The sequence below is a fragment of the Barbatula barbatula genome, assembly GCF_947034865.1.
Source record: "Barbatula barbatula genome assembly, chromosome: 8".
Classification (NCBI taxonomy): Eukaryota; Metazoa; Chordata; class Actinopteri; order Cypriniformes; family Nemacheilidae; genus Barbatula; species Barbatula barbatula.
The window spans coordinates 14,017,778-14,037,141 of record NC_136771.1 but is presented as its reverse complement, the minus strand read 5'-3'; the positions used below and the strand labels follow the sequence as shown (position 1 = coordinate 14,037,141).

The 19,364-nt window shown below is 38.8% G+C and overlaps 1 protein-coding gene across 1 annotated transcript in view; it reads left to right on the top strand.

Annotated features, from left to right (window-relative positions):
- Positions 1-19,364, top strand: part of vps8 (VPS8 subunit of CORVET complex) — a 145,495-nt gene that overhangs the window by 117,652 nt on the left and 8,479 nt on the right. Inside the window, exons 36-40 of the mRNA XM_079462308.1 lie at positions 6,984-7,073; positions 7,885-8,061; positions 8,204-8,285; positions 8,371-8,453; positions 16,584-16,664. Coding sequence (XP_079318434.1) covers positions 6,984-7,073; positions 7,885-8,061; positions 8,204-8,285; positions 8,371-8,453; positions 16,584-16,664 — 513 coding nt within the window. The remainder of the gene's footprint in view (positions 1-6,983; positions 7,074-7,884; positions 8,062-8,203; positions 8,286-8,370; positions 8,454-16,583; positions 16,665-19,364) is intronic.

Here is a 19,364-nt window from a genome sequence, read left to right as displayed (position 1 = left end):
GAACCTTTTTAAACCAATAAAGTGGTTCAACGGTTTGCAAGTAGACTGATTGGGGGCATTATTGGGGGCATTTGGATGCTCTTCTACATGGATGTTCTTCCTCACCATGTTTAGCACACACATAGAGGACAGTCTGAACTGTTACCAAGGCAGATAAAGAGTCTGTAACCCAAACTCCATAACGCCACCAATATTCCAAATTTCCACATACATTTTTGCCTATAGCTTTGGACCCATCCATCCTACAAACAAATGTTTCATTGCATTTGTTGAGAAACCTGTGCATTAGCGCTTACTCAAACATGGAATAGTTTAGTCTTTAAGCTTTTTAAAAAATTTTATCTTTATTAAAACATACTTTAATACTTAAATGTAACCTTCTTTAGTCAACAGACATAATATCTCTGCAAAATCTCTGAATTAAAAATATATAATTATTCAGTTACATGTATGAATGACAAAAAAAGCTTAACTTAAGAAAAGTTAAACGTGACATGTATAAGCTCTAAACATGAAACTTACTTTCAAAGCAATGTAGTACCATATTTCATACATAATGTATGCAGCCATGTGTTTTTACGAAATGAACTAATTTCTACTTGACTGAAACCTTTAGTTAACGACCAGAATAGCTCTCAAACATATCTGAATAACAAAAAATATACAATTACTGCAAAATATCAAGCTGAATTTTTTTTCTTCTTTTCAAAGCAGTAAGCACCATAGTTCATGCCTACTGTATGCAGTGACATGTTTTTCAGCAAATTTCATTTCATTTGTACTACTCGGTTGACAATGCTGTCTTGTTTGTGAAAAAAATATTGTATCTCATTAATGCTAGACTCTCAAAACGATTGCTTGACAGTCTGTTCCTTCTGGGAGTGAGCACAAGATTGCCCAGGCTAAAATCCTTTCCAATGGTGTGGCTGTGTTGTACCTCAGTGAAATGGCCTTAATTCTGGGAAACTGTCTAAGAACACCCAGCTCAGACCCTGCAGATTTCAAATATTCCATTGCCTCTGTTTCAGCAGAGTTTCGATCCTTCGATTAAAGAGCTGCTTTTTTGCCACACATAGGTATTTTGTGTAATATGCGCCTAAAAGATGGAGATTCTACAGTACGCGATAGCATCTCTTCTACTATGTAGCCTGCAATAAAAATATTTAAGCTCATCTTCAGACACTTTCTGCCCTGCCAATGTAAAATCCAGTCAGTTTTGCCTGCTTAGCAGGGGCTGCCGCATTGTTATATGACGATGAACATGGTGGATCACTTAAAAGTGTTCATCTATGCTGCCTAGTCAGGTGCTTCAGTAGATTACTCATGCTATTGACAGCGGCCGATAGTTTTTCTCCCCAGGGCATAGCTTATATTTTACCGCAATGTTCTTGTCTGTCTGTGTCAAAAAAGTGAAGTAAATGGAATATTTCCATTTGTTAAAACAGCCAATCGCTTCTTCCGAGTCCGACATCTTCCACCTCAGACAACGACACTGTTACGCAGCAAACTGGCACGAAATCACGTGCAACTGCACTACCGCTAACGACTTTAAAGGGGCAGCGTTCACTTTTACCTTTAGATGATAGATTTAATGCATTTATTAAAATTCATATTCAAAAATATGAAAAAATGTAACAATGTCATCCGATTTAAATTAGTATATTTGTTGGCTCAATCCAAGTACTTTGATATCAAACAAAGTCATATTCAACCATACTTCCTATCCGCCATGTTGAATTGAAAAAAAAATATTTTGAATAATTTGCACATTCATCTTATATGTTTAACATATTTTCTTAACTCCTAAGGAGTTGCTGAAGCATTAAGTTCTCCAGCGACCGTGTGCTACATGTTTTAGAGAGACACCCTGTGGACACAGATTATTTGCAGTTTGTTTAAACTAATCTGTGGGATCCCTTGCTGGCTGATCGCGAGGGTAACTTTAGGACCCACTGACTACGAACTGTATTTAAAATTAGTCGATCGTTTCATAATCAGACTCGTTATTTTTTGTTGTTTTAACTTATTGATTATTTATCACATCATTCATCCTCCGATTACTAACAAACACCAGTTTTAATATAAGAAAGCAAGCGTTGACTAACAACTCAGTTACAAGGCAATCTACACACTTAATTAACTAAATCAACGTTTAATACAAAATGACATCATATATAAACGACTTTATTACTAGAGGACAGTCTGAACTGTTACAAAGGCAGATAAAGAGTCTGTAACCCAAACTCCATAACGCCACCAATATTCCAAACTTCCACATACATTTTTGCCTATAGCTTTGGACCCATCCATCCTACAAACAAATTTTTCATTGCATTTGTCGAGAAACCTACTTTTTCAAACTCCCGCAAGACAGTTTGACCGATCTTCACAGAATTTAGTATGCAGCATCTATTGTCAAAAAGCTATAAATCAAGAGGGGAACAGATGTAGGGCATGAATCAATAACGAGGAAACTAGAGAATGGGAACAGAGACGAGACCGGAGAGAGTGTATGGAAGGCAGTAACTGCCTCTCTCCACACAAGACATGAGACTCTGTCATGATCCTGCCACTAAACCAAGAGAAACATGACATAGGCGGCAGAATCATGACAAGGTCATCCTTAAAAAGAGTTACGCTTGAATCTCAGCGCGCCAGGACAGTCTCAAAAATACCACACACAAATTCAAAGCAATCCACACACGTTGTGACGATTTGCAAATGCAGATTCACTAATCCATAAATACATGTTACAACATTCACAAATGTTAATTGAAAAGTAATTCAAGAACATGAAATACATAATTCTCTCTTTTCAATGTGAACCAGGTTGCATCAAGCATAGACCTTACATTCAGAAAATATTGTCTAAATAAGTGGGGTGGGTAGCGAAGGAGGCAGACCTCATCGGTGCAAAGCAGGTGGGAGAGAGATAATGAATGTTGCATCAGAAAGATACAGAGCTAGGTGTGGTTGGGTAGAGTGAAATAAGTTACTGTAGTCAAATGAATATAGAAACGGTATGAGACGTTCAGGGAAGTAACCAATTATTTGTGATGCAGTAACGGGGTAAAGAAATGTGTTTTGTTGTTCCTTTGTGGGTTTGGGGGTTATTTATACGGAGGTCAAGTGAGGAAAGAAAGCCAGCTGCTTGTGGTTTGTCAATGTGGGTGTTAAAGTCACTAAGAATAACCAGTGTAAAAAGAAAACAACCAGTGGTGTGTTCAGGAAATCTGACATGAGCATTTCAATTCATTCAAAGATAAAGCCCAGTTGGCTTAGATGGCGACAAAACAAATGTTAAATGGATTGGTGATGGTTCCAGCATGGTATTCAAATGAGGCATCGCAGAGGAATTGTATAGAACGTAGAGGAGTGAATTTATAGGTGCTGGAAACAAGCAAATCTTTCCCACCTTCTCGGTTTGTTTTGGTTATTTTCTATAATTATGCATAGATGCTCAGCCCAGGCAGCTTTTAGAGTTTTTCATGTGATTCTAAAGACCTCTAATCTATTTTAATTTAATGGGTGTAGCAATATCTGTATTAGAGAATATAGCGCTCATAGTCATTTTCCATGCTAGTCATTTCACCAAGTTCATGTATTTTTATACTATAGGTGCGCTGAGCTGGTTAGACAGATTGGGCAAATTATTTGTGAATCTTTAGGGATTGGTGTAATTATTATGCCTCGTTGATAAGGTAGAGTGCTGTGGCAATCATTAATTTGCAATATGCTGTATGCATTGTACTTGATCAGTCTATTGGCCACAGCACTGAAGAAAATGTACCTTCCACATTCAAGAGGCTAATTTGGTGAAACTGGACAATAGTTAAGGAGTTTTTCTCCTTGGGGATCAGAAAAGATCTGCCCTTCTCCAGACCTTTGGTATAACCTGCTTTTTACATGCCAAAGCCATTAATCTCCAAAGGTACCTCAACACTCCAGGGACTTTCTTGTAGAGCCTGGAAGGTGTACCATTCGGTCCAGGAGTTAGGCTGGCCCGTCGTCTCCTTCTGTGACCTTGGGTTCTTGCTTTTAACTCCAAATCTCTCCACCCCATAGGTGTAGATGATCTCCATCACCTTCTCCAGTTTTCTTGCAGCATCTCCTTAATGGCCTGCTAATAGCTTTACGAGATCCGAGTCAATGGTTGCCCACTCTGTTGTAGGAATAAAGGTCAATGTATCTTAGGTCTTCTTCCATCCATTTTCCTTTCTACTGCTTGCTGTGGCTGGGTAGTCGCCCAGGGAGTTCTCTCCCATGCTCTTCTTCCTGCCCTGGTGTATTTTAAGACCTTTGTCTGGTTTTACCTTTGTCCAGCCACAAATGCATCTCTGTAGTTTCTGTCCTGTTGTTCCCATGGTTCTTTATCATTTCCATTCCTGGTTCATTTAAAACATATCATAAATCCTCAAAAATTGCACAAATTTTGAGCAAAATCATTCATAAACAGAGCAAATAACATTTGTTAAAATCATTTATTTTAATGACATTGTTGCCTGGGGTCTCTAGACCATGAGTGTACACCCCAAACGAAGACGGCATAAATAATGAAATTAACGTTTTTAAATGTATAATAACATTCAAAAATTAATTTTAAAATTATTTATTGTGCTTAATCCGTAGTGAAATATTTAAGCCAATTTGGGGCATGCCCCGTTTTCTCCGCAAGCTATGCCCGTTACTTTTTTTCATACTTTGTGTTTGGGTCTGAGATGTGGGAAAGCTTGAAATTGTGACCTGGTCAGTCATGATAGCTTTTGCATAGCACTTCATATTTTGTTAATAATGAAGCTACTATATAAGCTCCTTTCGAGCATACTCTTTTTATCCTACTCTGTCTTCAAATGTTTTAGAAGAAGCTTAAAATAGATGTTTATTACAAATATGTTGAACCATCTGTTGATATTTTTTTCTGGGAATTTTAATGTACAAACCAGAAGCAATAATGAAAAATTGAGAAAGGGAGGGCTCTTCTCGAACTTTTTTTTTTAATATGCCCGTTCATATGGTAAGTTATGAGACTATTACCTATGCAAAACTATGTTTTAAAAAGAAAGCAATGCTTTAAAAAGATTTATAAAACGAATATTGACATCTGACCTATCAGCATGGTGAAAACATTTGGTAGAATCTTTATTTTTCGCGGAGCATGCCCTACACCCCCCCCCCCCCAGTTGTGGAAGGTTTTCTCTATCCATGAAATGTTCACAGGGGTGGAATATCCAAACTTTTTAAAGGGGTGCTCAAAACACAGAAACATGTCATGTACATACAAAAACATACATTTAAAGCAACACCATAGAGAATATATATTGAATAATTGTATTCAAATCATTGCACACATTAAAATTACAACATTATCTAATTGGTATATGAATCATCTTTCCATAAAAAAAAATATGTACATTTAAAGTTATGTATTTTGATATCAAATATCTTGAAAACAATTTCGTGCTATAGGTAATTTAGTGCAAATGTCATTCTTTGCATACATTTACATTTATTTATTTGGCAGACGCTTTTATCCAAAGCGACTTACAAATAGTTTTTTACAGTAGCACATTACTGCAGAGCAATCAGGGGTAAGGTGCCTTGCTCAAGGGCACTTCAGTCATGACCTGTTGGCACTGAGATTCGAACCGGCAACCTTCTGATCACAAGCCCAACGCCAATTGGTGTTTGTACTGTTAACAGCAGGTGGAACTGTTAGACACCTTTGAAAAAAGTCTGAACCTAGAATGTATATGTTTCTTCTGTTTTTAATGATTGTTTTGAGTCTTATCTGTGTAGAGTCTTTGACCAAAATTTGTTTTATTATCAGCCGTTTTATCAAAGTGATGCATTTTTGAAGAAACCTACCCACATCTAAGGGGTGATAAAAAAGAACAAATGAATATAGAATTATACAGTTTATTTTGTCTGAAATTGTTTCTCTATACATTTATTACCGAAAATGTACTATGAGCCATCAAAATTTAGTGAAAATATAGAAAATGCAGGCCCTGGTTGGCAACTTTTTTTTAAAGACTGGCGGGGTTAAAGAGTTAATGCAGATTTAATATCGATTAAAAAAAGTTATCCTATTAAAAAACAAAAATATATAGTGCAATACATTACATACTATAATAATACAAGTGCATCTATTTCTTAATATATGTAAAGTGACAATTATTTATGTATTTTTCCATATATTGTATATATTCTTTCAATTAATATACCAGTCTATGTTTTTCCAAATGTATATTAAATAATGTAATTTATTGCTAGTTTATATAGTTTATAATTTAGAGAAAAATATATTTTCTTAAAGAGTACTGTAAGTCTTTGGACCCTGAAATTGAAGTGTTGATACTGTAACATGTAGCTCACTTTAAATGATGCTATGCCAACTGCCAAGATGTGTGTTCGACTACGCAGACTAGAAATATAGGCCACTATATTTTGAAGGACACAAATAAAGAAGGTTAGATTTGTTCCTAAAGTGGTGCAACTTTTTAACTTTCAATCACATGTCTGACCTCTCTTGTTTACCATGTCATGACTGCTTGGATTTAACTTGTTTTAATTATAAATAAGTATGCACATATGTTTGTTTATTTATTAGTTTTTGGTTGGGAAACATGGTTGGGATTTTGTTTCCATTGGGCACATTTTCAATCGCATTTTTATAGAGGAATGATGCACAGAAATGATTGTGGTCTTAATCTGTGTAACATTGATATATCCTTTTAAGTTGAAAATCATTCTTATATATTTATTTGACCAATTATCAAAGGTTATTCGGGTTGTTTTTAAAATTATTATATTTTGTATTACATATTTTTATTGTTTTTTATATTTTTAGAGTGAAAAAACTTGGTTCTTTTCATGTTTAGTGATTATTTGCATCCTGTTGAAGATAATTTATATAATCTTCAATTTGGCTGCAACACGATTGACAGTCATAACTGTTTTAACTCTTAACTGTCTAATTACAGATAACAGAAAAACACAAGCTGCATGAGGCCACAGCCTATCTGCTGGAGAAGAAGGGCAATTTACATGGAGCCTTTGAACTGCTGTTACAGGTTAGAGTGCATCACACCCCAGGGGAAACTGTTTTTATGATGTGCTTTAGTGAATTTTATTTGATTATGAATGTTAAAATTAGTGATGCACCGAAATGAAAATTATAGGCTGAAACAAGAAATTCATAATCTACCTCCATTTGTGTACATTTGTATTAATTGGAGTTTTTAAAGTACCTCTAGTCAATAATTATGTCACTTAAAAATCTTTCAGTGTCAAAATAATTGAATCACATCTTTTCACATCTTTTGTTTTTAAAAAGTAATTTTATGTCTTGTTTTGAAACACGGCTTAAATTATTAAATTGTTGGTCACTTTTACATGGCAACTTTTCAAAACATATTCAGACAATCATCACCTCTTAAAAATATCAAAGATAATCTACAATTACCTGTGACTACTGATACAGAAGACATCTAATTGCTAAGCTGTTAGCTAAGCTGTTAGCAAGAAGTCCCCATACTAGAGAGGGAGGGGGAGAGGAGACAGCCACATTTCACAATTAGCATTCTTATGAAAAATTGTTAGATGTCTTTACAATTTTAGTTTGACTAATATGTTATAGGCAGTTAGTTTAAAGACCTATGCCGGATGTTAATTCAGTCAAATCTTTGGGCATACCAATATGGCGATGCGGTGGCTTCAATGCAATGACACCATGAGCAATTCTGTTTTTATTATAGATTACTTGACAAAATACACTAGGTTTCAAAGAAGCTAGGTGTGAAAACACCTATAGTTCTCTCATAATTTCCTCACTTAAGAACCACATGGTTCTTTGCTCTTGATCTCGTTGATACTGCTTCTCAGACCCTGAAGGACAAACTGCACAAACTTTTCCTGAAAGGCCCAGCAGCAGACAGGCCCAGATATGAGAAAAACACTAGTGAAGTCCAGAGCCTGTTGCAAATAGTGGAGGAAGTTCTGTATGACGTCATTGCTTTGTGTCAGAGAAGCTCGTACATCCTCAACCTGCAACAGAGAGAGGTATGTGTGTTAGTTTTAGTCTGTAGTATTACAAGTTAAGTTCTGTTGTTTAACAACTTGATATATTTGTCTATAATTCGCCAGTTTTAATGTTGTTTTTCTCCCTGTGTGTGTGTGTGTGTTCTTGCGTCTATGTGTTTAGACTCTTTGGTTTTATCTCCTGGAGGCAATGATGTCACCACAGAAACTTCATAAAAGTCCAGATGACAGACACATAATTAAAAGTGAGATACAAACAAGCGCTAACTGTTTATCCAGAGAAACTTCAGAACAGCTCTCAAGCAGTCATAATGTTCTCTCCTTTCGTAGTGCTGAAAGAACTCACCATGGACGTTTTAAACAGAATGTCTAGTTTTATTGCACCACCTGTTATCATTCAACGCATCCTACAGGTGAGCAGTTAATGTTTCTTTTGTAAACAGATAATAAAGCCATTTAATCCAGGTGTTTATGACTTGATTGTAACTTAAAGCACACTTGGTGTCACTTGACCACTAGGAATTGCTGGTCTATAACTTCACGTGGCCCAACTTACACAGTTTCTGTATATCGTGTTTATCTTGAGTACTTACAAAATAGTATCGCACCCTTGAAATAATAGCGACGCGTGTAGGGGGGGAGGGTGGCGGAACTAAAGCACGTGCTCACACATTGCCTCACTCACCGCGTGCGAATCATGTCTGGCATCTTTTAGCGCTCTGACGGCTGCTCCATCTATCAGCTTCAAACGATCTCCAAATCCAGCATGCAGCTGCATTCTGTATGATTTGCAAGGGCTTGACTGCATTGGTTGGAAGGTCCGCCAGTATAGTGTTGCAGAAGTGTAGTCTTGATATAACCAGAGCTTGGAGTAGCAGCTGAGAGGCATGCTCCGACAGGAACGGCCTGATTTTGTAGAGCATACCTGCAAGTTCGAGAGGTTGCTATGATGTGGGAGGTGAATTTCAGTTTGTCAAACATCACCCCAGGTTCCTCACAGACTTGGTGGGTGTTATAGTTGAGGATTCTATCTGAATGGTAAGGTGATGTTCAATTGATGGGTGTTCCGGTATAACCAGGAGATGTGTTTTGGATAGGTTGAGTTGTATGGGATGCTCCATCATCCAAGAAGAGCTGTCCAGAAGGCACTCAGAGATCGTGGGTTCCTCTGGCTGAAGAGATAAATAAACATAAGGATTTTTTACAAGATCCCAGTTTGCACAACATCCATAATCCTGTCTTGAAGCTGAAATGGTTGCTTAAATATGTCCAGGGGCTGACTTCATTGTCTTCAGTAGCCAGGTTTCGATGGGGTTTCACCTTTAGGACAGGTGCACTACCGAAATCTAACTTCTCCATGTCCATCGCTCTTCTGGTATTGGCGCAAACTCATACTCGTGCCTGGAGTAGTTTCCGGTCACGTTTTTTCCTTTCAATGTTTCATTTAATTTTTCTCCATAACAGATACGATTTTAAATATAACGAAGAACAATTCACCACACAAATCATACGTATCTACCAGTAAAATTACAGATTTTAAAAGCTACTTTAAAAAGTACAAGTACACAAAAAAGAACTCATTAAAGTAACGCAAGTAAATGTAATTTGTTTCTTTCCACTTCTGGTGAATATAACATAATACATTAGTACCTTGCAGATCGCTGTTGTCAGTGCTGCTTTGAGGTTCAGCATTAATCAATGCCAAATTCGCTATTTGGAATACAATGTGTAAAATATAAGTATTGACATTTTCAATTAAGAGAAGTGAATGTAACATAGTAACAGTAGTAACTTGCAGATGGCTGTTACCAGTGGTGCTTTGATTAACCACATTATTAACTGTCGCATTCATCATTTGGGATCAAATATGTAATATGAAAAATAAATAAAATGTAATCAACCCATCACAAATACTACTCAATACTCACAAATCGGGTTAATATGGTCAAATGTTTTCTGGGTTTTAAAATATAAAAACCCATGTTAACATTAAAGATAAACAAAATGAAACTATTTTGCAATGAAGATATTTTAATAATTAATTAATAAGAAGACAAATTTCCAATTAAATTCGAAGCCATTGTTTTCTTTTAGATTTTCCACAGAGAGTATGCCTAGAGTCTTCACAGAGCATACGTTACAATGTATTTGAGTCCAAAATGAGGTTGAAGGCCTTAGAAAGAACTATGCCGAAACATTATCAAATATAACTATTTAATAGGCACACTTGTAAATAACAAAAAGGTCTAGACAGTTATAATGTAAAGACAAAATGTTTAAAAAAAGTTTTTTTTGGTAATACTATTGTAAAAAATGTGTTTCACTTTAGTTTAACGTAAACCATCTGAATATAATCATACAGTATTGAGCCATTTGCTCAGCACAATTAATAGAATAAGATATTTTCTAAGGTTCTTTATTTTCAAAATCTTAAATAACATAGCGGTATAAAACTTTTCATTCTTCCGGGAGAGCAGGATGGAGTGAGTAAGTCTGTAGGATAAAAGATTTTAATAATGGACAATTTGCATGGTCCCCTTGCTTTTGCTTAACCGGCCTCCTGAAGACTGGGAATTAACATCTTATTCTATTGATGACATGTACTAGTGACTGCATAATAGGTTCTCTCCCAGAAAAGATAGGGTGGGGCAGTTTGTCTGTAGACAAGGAGGGTTTAGCTTTATCACTCAATAAACATAAGAGGTGTTAAATCCATCCTGACTAACTTTTATGTGCTTTAAAGCGGCCAAAACGTAGACAGTTTCTGTATATCTCATATTAATCTTGAGTACTCACAATATATATATATATATATATATATATATATATAAATAGTATCACACCCTTCAAATGTCCGCAGAGTCTTTAGTTTGATCACTTTTATGAAAGACAGATACAGCTGTACGATTATTTCAGAAAACATTCAGCGTGTGGGCGGAGGGGGGCGGCACAAAAGCTAGTGCGAACACATTGCCAAGAAAACACAGACATCAGTTTCATTTACCACGTGTGTTCCGCCTTTCACTTTTCCGTGTAGCAAAACCTCTGTAACACCAGTGCTATGCAAAAGTCAATGTACAGCTCTGCCACTAGTAATATTTACTGCTTGCCTTTGTTCTATAGCAATCATGGAGCGTATAACCAACTTCAGACACTAGCTAAAATGCTTAGAAGCAAACTTGAGCACTCAGAATCCGAAACAATTATACTGACACTTCATATGATGTTATATCATTTTATATTAAGTCATTTTTGTACTCGCACAATTGAATTACAAATGTACTTGTCCAAAGGACAACCACATGACAACGCTTAATGTCAAGCCCTGAAAAACATGCACTGAAGTTATGTAGAGGGTTGATTATTTGTCAAGGCATGTATTATGTTTTCATAGATTAAAAATAGCTTTTAAAATATGCAAACGGGCAATATGAAAGCAGCTACATGCAATTTAGAAGGCTGTAACACTCCAGTTTATTTAAGATGTTACTCTAGGGGGGTTCTACAGAAATTCAACGGCACTGAATAAAGACCTCTTCACCAAACAAATCATTTTATCTGCATTGTTTTATTCCAAGTATAATCATGTCTGCCAGCACTTTGCACATAGCCCCATTGAACAACCTTAGACTCGATATCTTAAAGATAGATAATTGTAATAAAGTTCGTTAGAAGGGAAGGAAGGAGGCGGACATTCAACAAACTTTAATCAAAATAAAACAAACAATAAACACGTAAATGAAAGACCGGCAGCCACCTCACGGGAGCATTCCGAGCGACCTGAATGAGAGAGGGGAGAGAGGAACAAACAATTATAGTCCGGTTCCCCGACACGCTGTTGTTCGGTCCTCAGCCCAGCCGAGAGGCTCTTTCTCGCGGTGCCATGCGATGGTACTGGACGCTCGGTGGACGGCTCGATCCTCCTCCGCCCCCTGGTGGCCGGCGATAGCCCTCCAGCTGAGGGCAGCTGGTCCCCTTTCCCTGCTCCTCCCCATCATGGCGGCTGGCAGCAGGCTCGGCCCATGGCGAACGGTCCTGGGCTCCCTCCTGGATGGCAGCCACCCCACATCGACCCAGGAGGACGGCAGCGAGGTCCTCGTCCCATCAGATTTCTCGATCCGGCACCACCGCCTCGGGCAGCCACTCGCGGACTTCCCCCGTCCGCGCTGCCCGAACTCCTCAGCGCCACGATCCCCCTCTTCGACAGCATGCCCCTCCTTCCTCCCGGGTTTCGGCACCAGTGTAATAAAGTTCGTTAGAAGGGAAGGAAGGAGGCCGGAACCGGCGAACATTCAACAAACTTTAATCAAAATAAAACAAACAATAAACACGTAAATGAAAGACCGGCAGCCACCTCGCGGTCGACTGCCGGCCCCCAAACATAAACACTAATTCGGGCCCTGTCCTCTCTCCTCGACAGTCCGATTGCTCGTCCATTTTATGCTCCACAATCTCCTCCGTGATACGAGACCAGTGCGCGTACTGCTGACGCTCGTTATCACTCACGCACCGGCCCCGAATTCCGGCTCTCGTCCCGCCTAACTCGCCTCAATGTTAAATAGAATAAACTTCTTATGTGGGTTCAGAGTTAGATGAGAAGAGTTTATAATAATCTTGAGATCGATGCAATGGTCCATTCCTTAGATATCGATGCAATGTTATAATCCCCACAGGCTTTTGAAAACCAATTCCATGTGTGAATGTCTCGCTATCTGAAAGAGCAGAGTTTCAAATTAATGTCTTACGAATGTCTAAACGTAAGGCGCCATAACACTGATTAAAAACTTTAAAAGATTAGAAACTTTACATTATGGAGCATGCAGGAATAGAAATACTACAGTTAACATAGGAAAACATTAATAATAATGAAACTCTGACATTTTAATATTTATGACAGGCTTTATCATGGAATAAGTTTAAATAATTTATTGAAATAATTATAGACAGGCTTAATTTAGTTTATTGCGAGATAGAGTGTGCACTTCCTAATAAAGTTTAGTCATGAGAAGGCTAAAGAGGTTATTTTTATTGAGGGATGTGGGTAGTAATGGTAACTAGAAATGTAACAATTACTTTTGAATGAAGTAATCAGACCAGTATCTTGATTACTTTTAAAATGAGTAATCAGTAATTTAATTACATTTTCAGAGTGACCTCATTTTGCTTGGTCGACTTAATTTTATGATCAGTTTCACTTTCTAAAGGTAAAAAAGGTAGGTTCTGAAATTAATGATAACAATCATGTGGCGTAAAACAAAAGAAATATACAATGTTTCTTCAATCTTTATTAAACCCACTGTTCCGGTGGCTTTCCAAAGATCTCATCACATCCTGTTTAATGCAATATATTTCACAGCATGCTTTCATTTTGTAAACTGGATCAATAGTTTCATTTTTAGTGTTTTTATATTTTTAAAGACCACGCTTTCAGGAAAATACTATTCATGAACGGCGCTTGTCTCTGAACGCACACTTGCTGCAGCATAACTTTAAAAAGCCTAACATTATGAAAAAGCCTAGTGCAGAGACATTTCTTGATTTATGACAACACATCCCCAATGTATGTGAAAATAGCCTACAAATATTTATATGTGAATGCTTTAACTAACGTTATTACTGTAACTCTAGAAGTCTAGTCCTAAATACAATTATTTTGACATCATGGTACTTCATGTATCAACACCTAAAAATTATAAAAAATTATTAAAAAAATTATTAAAAATTATTCTGGATATTGTATATAGGCCTCCAGGGCACCACACACATTTTATTAAATAATTTGATGGGTTCTTATCAGAACTAGTACTGGCCGCAGACAGAGACCTTGTTGTTGGTGACTTTAACATCCATGTAGATAACGATACAGATGCTCTAGGAATGGCTTTTAAAGACACTCTTAACTCCATGGGCGTTAGACAACATGTGTGAGGACCCACTCACCTTTGTTATCATACTTTAGATTTAATACTGGCTTACGGTATAAATGTGGACGATAGAAAAATCCTTCAGCAGAGCGAAGACATTTCGGATCATTATCTGGTATCATGCTTGCTTCACTGGCCTATGGATGCAAATTAAGCTCCTAGTTACAAATATGGTAGAACAATAACTTCGACTACAAAAGGTGCGTTTCTTGATAATTTGGCTGAATTCTCTCAAATCTCTAGCATGAGTAATAACGTTGAAGATCTTGACTTTAGCATTGAAAATTTTAATGCCACCTTCTCGGAAACACTAGACATAGTTGCTCCTCTGCGCTTAAAGAAGATTAAAAATGACAGCCCGACACCGTGGTATAATGAACACACTCAGGCTCTAAAGAAAGTGGCACAAAAAATGGAGCGCAACTTTAAGAAAACTAAATTAGAGGGATTTCGTACAGCATGGATAGAATTCGAAAATACAGGAAAGCCCTAAAAATTTCTAGATCCGCCTACCTTTCATCACTAATAGAAGAAAACCAGCACAACCCTAGTTTGTTTATTTAACACAGTGGCTAAATTAACCAAATTAATAAATTGTATTAGATATTAGAGAAAAAATTATAACTATGCAACCAGAAGTGAAACTCACTGAACAAACAACTAACTACAGCGCCCCTAAGGAGAAATTGAGATTATTTCCTACCATTGGTCATCTATATCAACTACATGCATTCTAGACCCTATACCTACAAATCTACCAAAAGAGATGCTCCCAGAAATTATAGATCCTCTTCTAAGCATTATTAACTCATCTCTGACACAAGGACGTGTGCCTAAAGAATATAAAGTGGCTGTTATAAGGCCCCTTGTCAAAAAAAAACCCATCTCGACCCTGGAGGACTAGTTAACTACAGACCTATTTCGAATCTACCTTTCATATCTAAACTTCTGGCAAAAGTAGTCTCAACTCAAATATGTTCCATCCTCCAAAGGAATGACATCAATAAAGATTTCCAGTCTGGATTTAGAACACATCAAAGTACAGAGACTGCTTTGATTAGAGTTACAAATTATCTGCTTATGGCATCTGACCGAGGTTGTATCTCCTTATTGGTGCTGCTAGATCTCCGTGCTGGATTTGACACGATTGGCCACAGCACGGTCCTACATAGACTCGAAAATTATGTCAGCATTAAGGGAATAGCTTTGAAATGGCTTAGATCTTATTTATCCGACAGTTTTCAATATGTAGCAAAAAACAATGAGGTGTCACGCAATTCACAAGTCCAGTACGGTGTACCACAGGGCTCAGTCTTAGGGCCTAAGCTCTTCGCATTATACATGCTACCTCTAGGAGATATTATACAGCGACACAGAGTTAGCATTCACTGTTAGGCTGATGATACGCAACTTTTATTTCCTCGAAGCCTCATGAAACACAGCAATACCATCGAATAGTGGAATGCTTGGTCAATATAAAAAAAGTGGATGAGTAACAATTTCTTATTACTGAACTCAGACAAAACAGAAGTGTTACTTCCGCCATATGTAACAACCAGGAATACTGCTTAACTATTTAAATAATAAAACAAATTAAAATGTAATGGACCAAATTATGGGACCCCTGACCTAATATTTAGTTGCACAACCTTTAGAGGCATTCACTGAAAAAAACGTTTTCTGTAGCTCTCAATGAGACTTCTGTACCTTCAAAATAGTCCAATGTTTTGTTCTTATCCATTCTTGTGTGATCTTATTTGTGTGTTTTGGGTCATTATACTGTTGGAGGACCCATGACCTGCGACTGAGACAGCTTTCTGACACTGGACAGTACGTTTCGCTCCGGAATGCCTTAATAGTCTTGAGATTTCATTGTGCTCTGCACAGATTCAAGACACCATGTGTCAGATGCAGCAAAGCAGCCTCAAAACATACTGAGCCTCCTCCATGTTTCACTCTAGGTATGGTTTTCACTTCTTTGAAAGCTTGATTTTTTTCGTCTGTGAACATTGAGCGGATGTGACTTGCCAAAAAGCTCCAGTTTTGATTCATCTTTCCAAAGGACATTCTCCCAGAAGGATTGTGGCTTTTCAATATGAATTTTATCGAATTCCAGTCTGGCTTATTATGTTTTTCCTCCTCAGACAACACTATCCTTTGCTTTCTCTGGTCCATGTTCAGTGTGGGGCACACAAACAGACTTCATTGTGTACCAAACAGCACAGTGACTACTTTTCTCAGTTTGCTGAATGACTGATGACAAGATTGGATTATGTGTGATATTAATTAAAGAAACTAATTAGTTTGAAATATCACTATAATCCAATGATGTATTATCTTTGTTTCCAGGCCATTTTAGAATTTGTAGAGTACAATTTAGATCTTTGTAGAATAAGCAATAACTAATCTCTTTCCACGGCTTCTTTGCTTTATTCTATGACATAGCAATGGCATGCAAGTGTACATGATACAATAGCTTTTAATTTCATCACTTTTCAGGAGGAATGAAGCATTATCTCAATGACCTGTAAGGGTAACAACAAATTTGAACACATCTGTATATATTATCAAAGGTTATTATAGAATGTATTTATTTATTTATATGTTTGATTTACACAGGATCCTGTATATGGGAAAGGAAAGTTGTCTGAGATCAAGACCCTCATAATAGGAATGCTGGATACCTTCAACTATGAACAGGTACTGTGTGTGCATGCATGCATTAGTAGAAATTTGTATTAATATCAGGTTGATGTGATATTGTGCTAAATATTAATTCAAATATTCATATTTAGTATTATCCAGAAGTATGAATATGAATAGAGCATCGTTTTACCATCATTAACTATACATGTGCTTTACCAAGGCGTGTCACATATTTTGATATTTTTAGCTTGTGGGGATAAACCCTGTAACTTATTCTTCTTACCACAGCATCAGGTTTTAACACAATATGTTCATCTAATGTTGTATGCCCAATATTCTGAAAAACAAATGACTCCTCTCCTAGAGCAGGCTGAGGTAAGCATTGGTCATCAGATTCCTTTTCTTTCTTTACTTGATTTATCATCAAGATCTGAGCAGTTCGAACAGGATGGAGAACCCATGGTTTAAGGAGGTTAACATGCATAATTCGTGCAGGACAGCCTTGGTCTGGCATTGAAACTTCATAGGTGGTAGGTCTGTTAACAGGATGACCCGAGCAATGGTTATGGACAGTGACAAAAACTTGTGAGGGGGAAAGAGATTTATTGTTCCCTTTCTGTCGGTCTCTCAACGTTGTGTCGAACCGACAGATGGGGTTTGACTTGAGAACCTATCATCTTCTGACTATTTTGAAAAGGCCAATGAAATTGGCGAATTTGCATGCCGGACTCCGCCCCGGATATCCGGGTATAAAAGGGAGATGGCGTGCTGCATTCATTCACCTTTTGTTCTTCGGAGCCTTCGCATCTGATGACAATCCTTCTAAAAGAGCTGATTTCTCGATATGGTGCAACGGACTGTCCCTCATCAGTGACTTCCCCTGGCGTCTCAGCGGTTCCGGGGGTGTTTTTCTCTCTAAAAGGGCAAATTTCTACAGCGCAGCATGTCTCGCTGTTTTCACGGGTGCAACACACTCATTGAGGAGCACCGCCCACCCTTTTTGTCCCCGAGGTGCATGAGTAGCTCGGTAAGACTGAGAACGCCCCCTTTTCGGCGCGTTTTCCGTCAGACTGACTCTGTCACTTTCTCTTCCCTCGATGGGGGGGCAGCTAGGGGCTACGTCGACGTGCCCCGGGTGGCGCGTGCAGTCACGGTGCCCTTGTGCTGCAGACGCCGGCCACCTGGGGGGCCGATCTAGACTCCCGTCCATGGCTTGTGTGTTCTCGGCACCCCGGTGTCGGGAGCTTGCAGTGCCACAGACCAGGCTGCCCCCGCTCTTCACACCATGTCCGTCCTGCAGGTCCATCAGTGAAAGAGTTAAATGAGGGGGAGACCGACCCAAAGGTAATGCAGGAACTCTGCGCCACCACCGACCTCGCCCTCCGTGCGACTAAGGTGGTGGCACGGGCACTGGGTCGGACGATGTCCATGATTGTGGTCCAAGAGAGGCACCTCTGGCTCAATCTTGCCCAGATGCGGGACACCGAGAAGGTCTGCTTTCTCGATGCTCCCATCTCGCAGGGTGGGCTGTTTGGTGAGCCCCGCCGCAGGCCGGCCGCCTTCCGGCTGTCGAGGTCCCTTTCAGGGTCTGCTCCTAAACAGCCCCGGCCGCCTTTGTCTTTGGTGGGGGTGGTCCCCCTCGGGTTGATGCACATGAGACTGCTCCAGCACTGGCTACAGAGACAAGTTCCCTGGAGAGCGTGGCACACAGGCAGCAGGCGTATCGTCATCACGCCTCTCTGCCATCGCATCCTAACCCCCTGGTCTTCAATTACCTTTTTTTTACGGACCGGAGTCCCTCTCGGGCAGGTCTCGAGGCGAGTCATGGTGTCAACAGACGCCTCCTCGCAGGGTTGGGGTACGGTGTGCAACGAGCACGCAGTATCGGGTCGGTGGACGGGCCCCCGCCTGCGCTGGCATTCCATTGCCAAGAGTTGTTAGCTGTTCTACTTGCGCCCCTGGTGCAGGGCCAGTAGGTGCTGGTCAGGTCGGACAGTACTACTGCCGTAGCGACCGCCAGGGTGGCGTTCGCTCACGGCAGTTAACGCAACTCGCCTTACGCCTCCTCCTGTGGAGGCTGGTGGCAACACTCAGACTGGTTGTAGCTTTCAGCAGCAATGTGATATGATTGTAATCATTAAAATTTATGTAAATTACTGTAATGGAAATACATATTTTCACAGTAACCAACAAATTAGTTGTAAGTAGTTGAAATTAAATTACATAACGCTGCATTCAACAAAATGTACCACTACCAATCAAGTCAACTTTATTTATATAGCGCTTTTTACAATTCATTGTTACAAAGCAGCTGTACGAGAAACATATTGACTATAAGCAAAACATATAAGGTTATACAAGTGAAAACCAAAAAAGGTGAAAACACAGAAGACAGACGCACAGATTCAGACACACCCACACACACAAAACTCTACACACACAACACGCACACGCAACAACAAACACTCAAACGTACACACAGCGGCCCTCACTGAGAACCACACACCCAAGATAAGGAGAGAGAAACACAGGTCAAATATTAAATGGACTATAAATTCCTATATGCAGTGTTAATTTAATACAACTTTAAGATTGTAGCAGCCTTCCTGGCCTGGCAAACATTGCATAACGGTATGTAAACGGTGGCGAGGAATCCAAAACTCCATTGGAGAAAAATAAAACCAGGGGATACCAGTTCCCCTCTGGCAAAAGCTAAAGCCTCTGCACAAGCTCAACATTGCTTGCACAACAAGG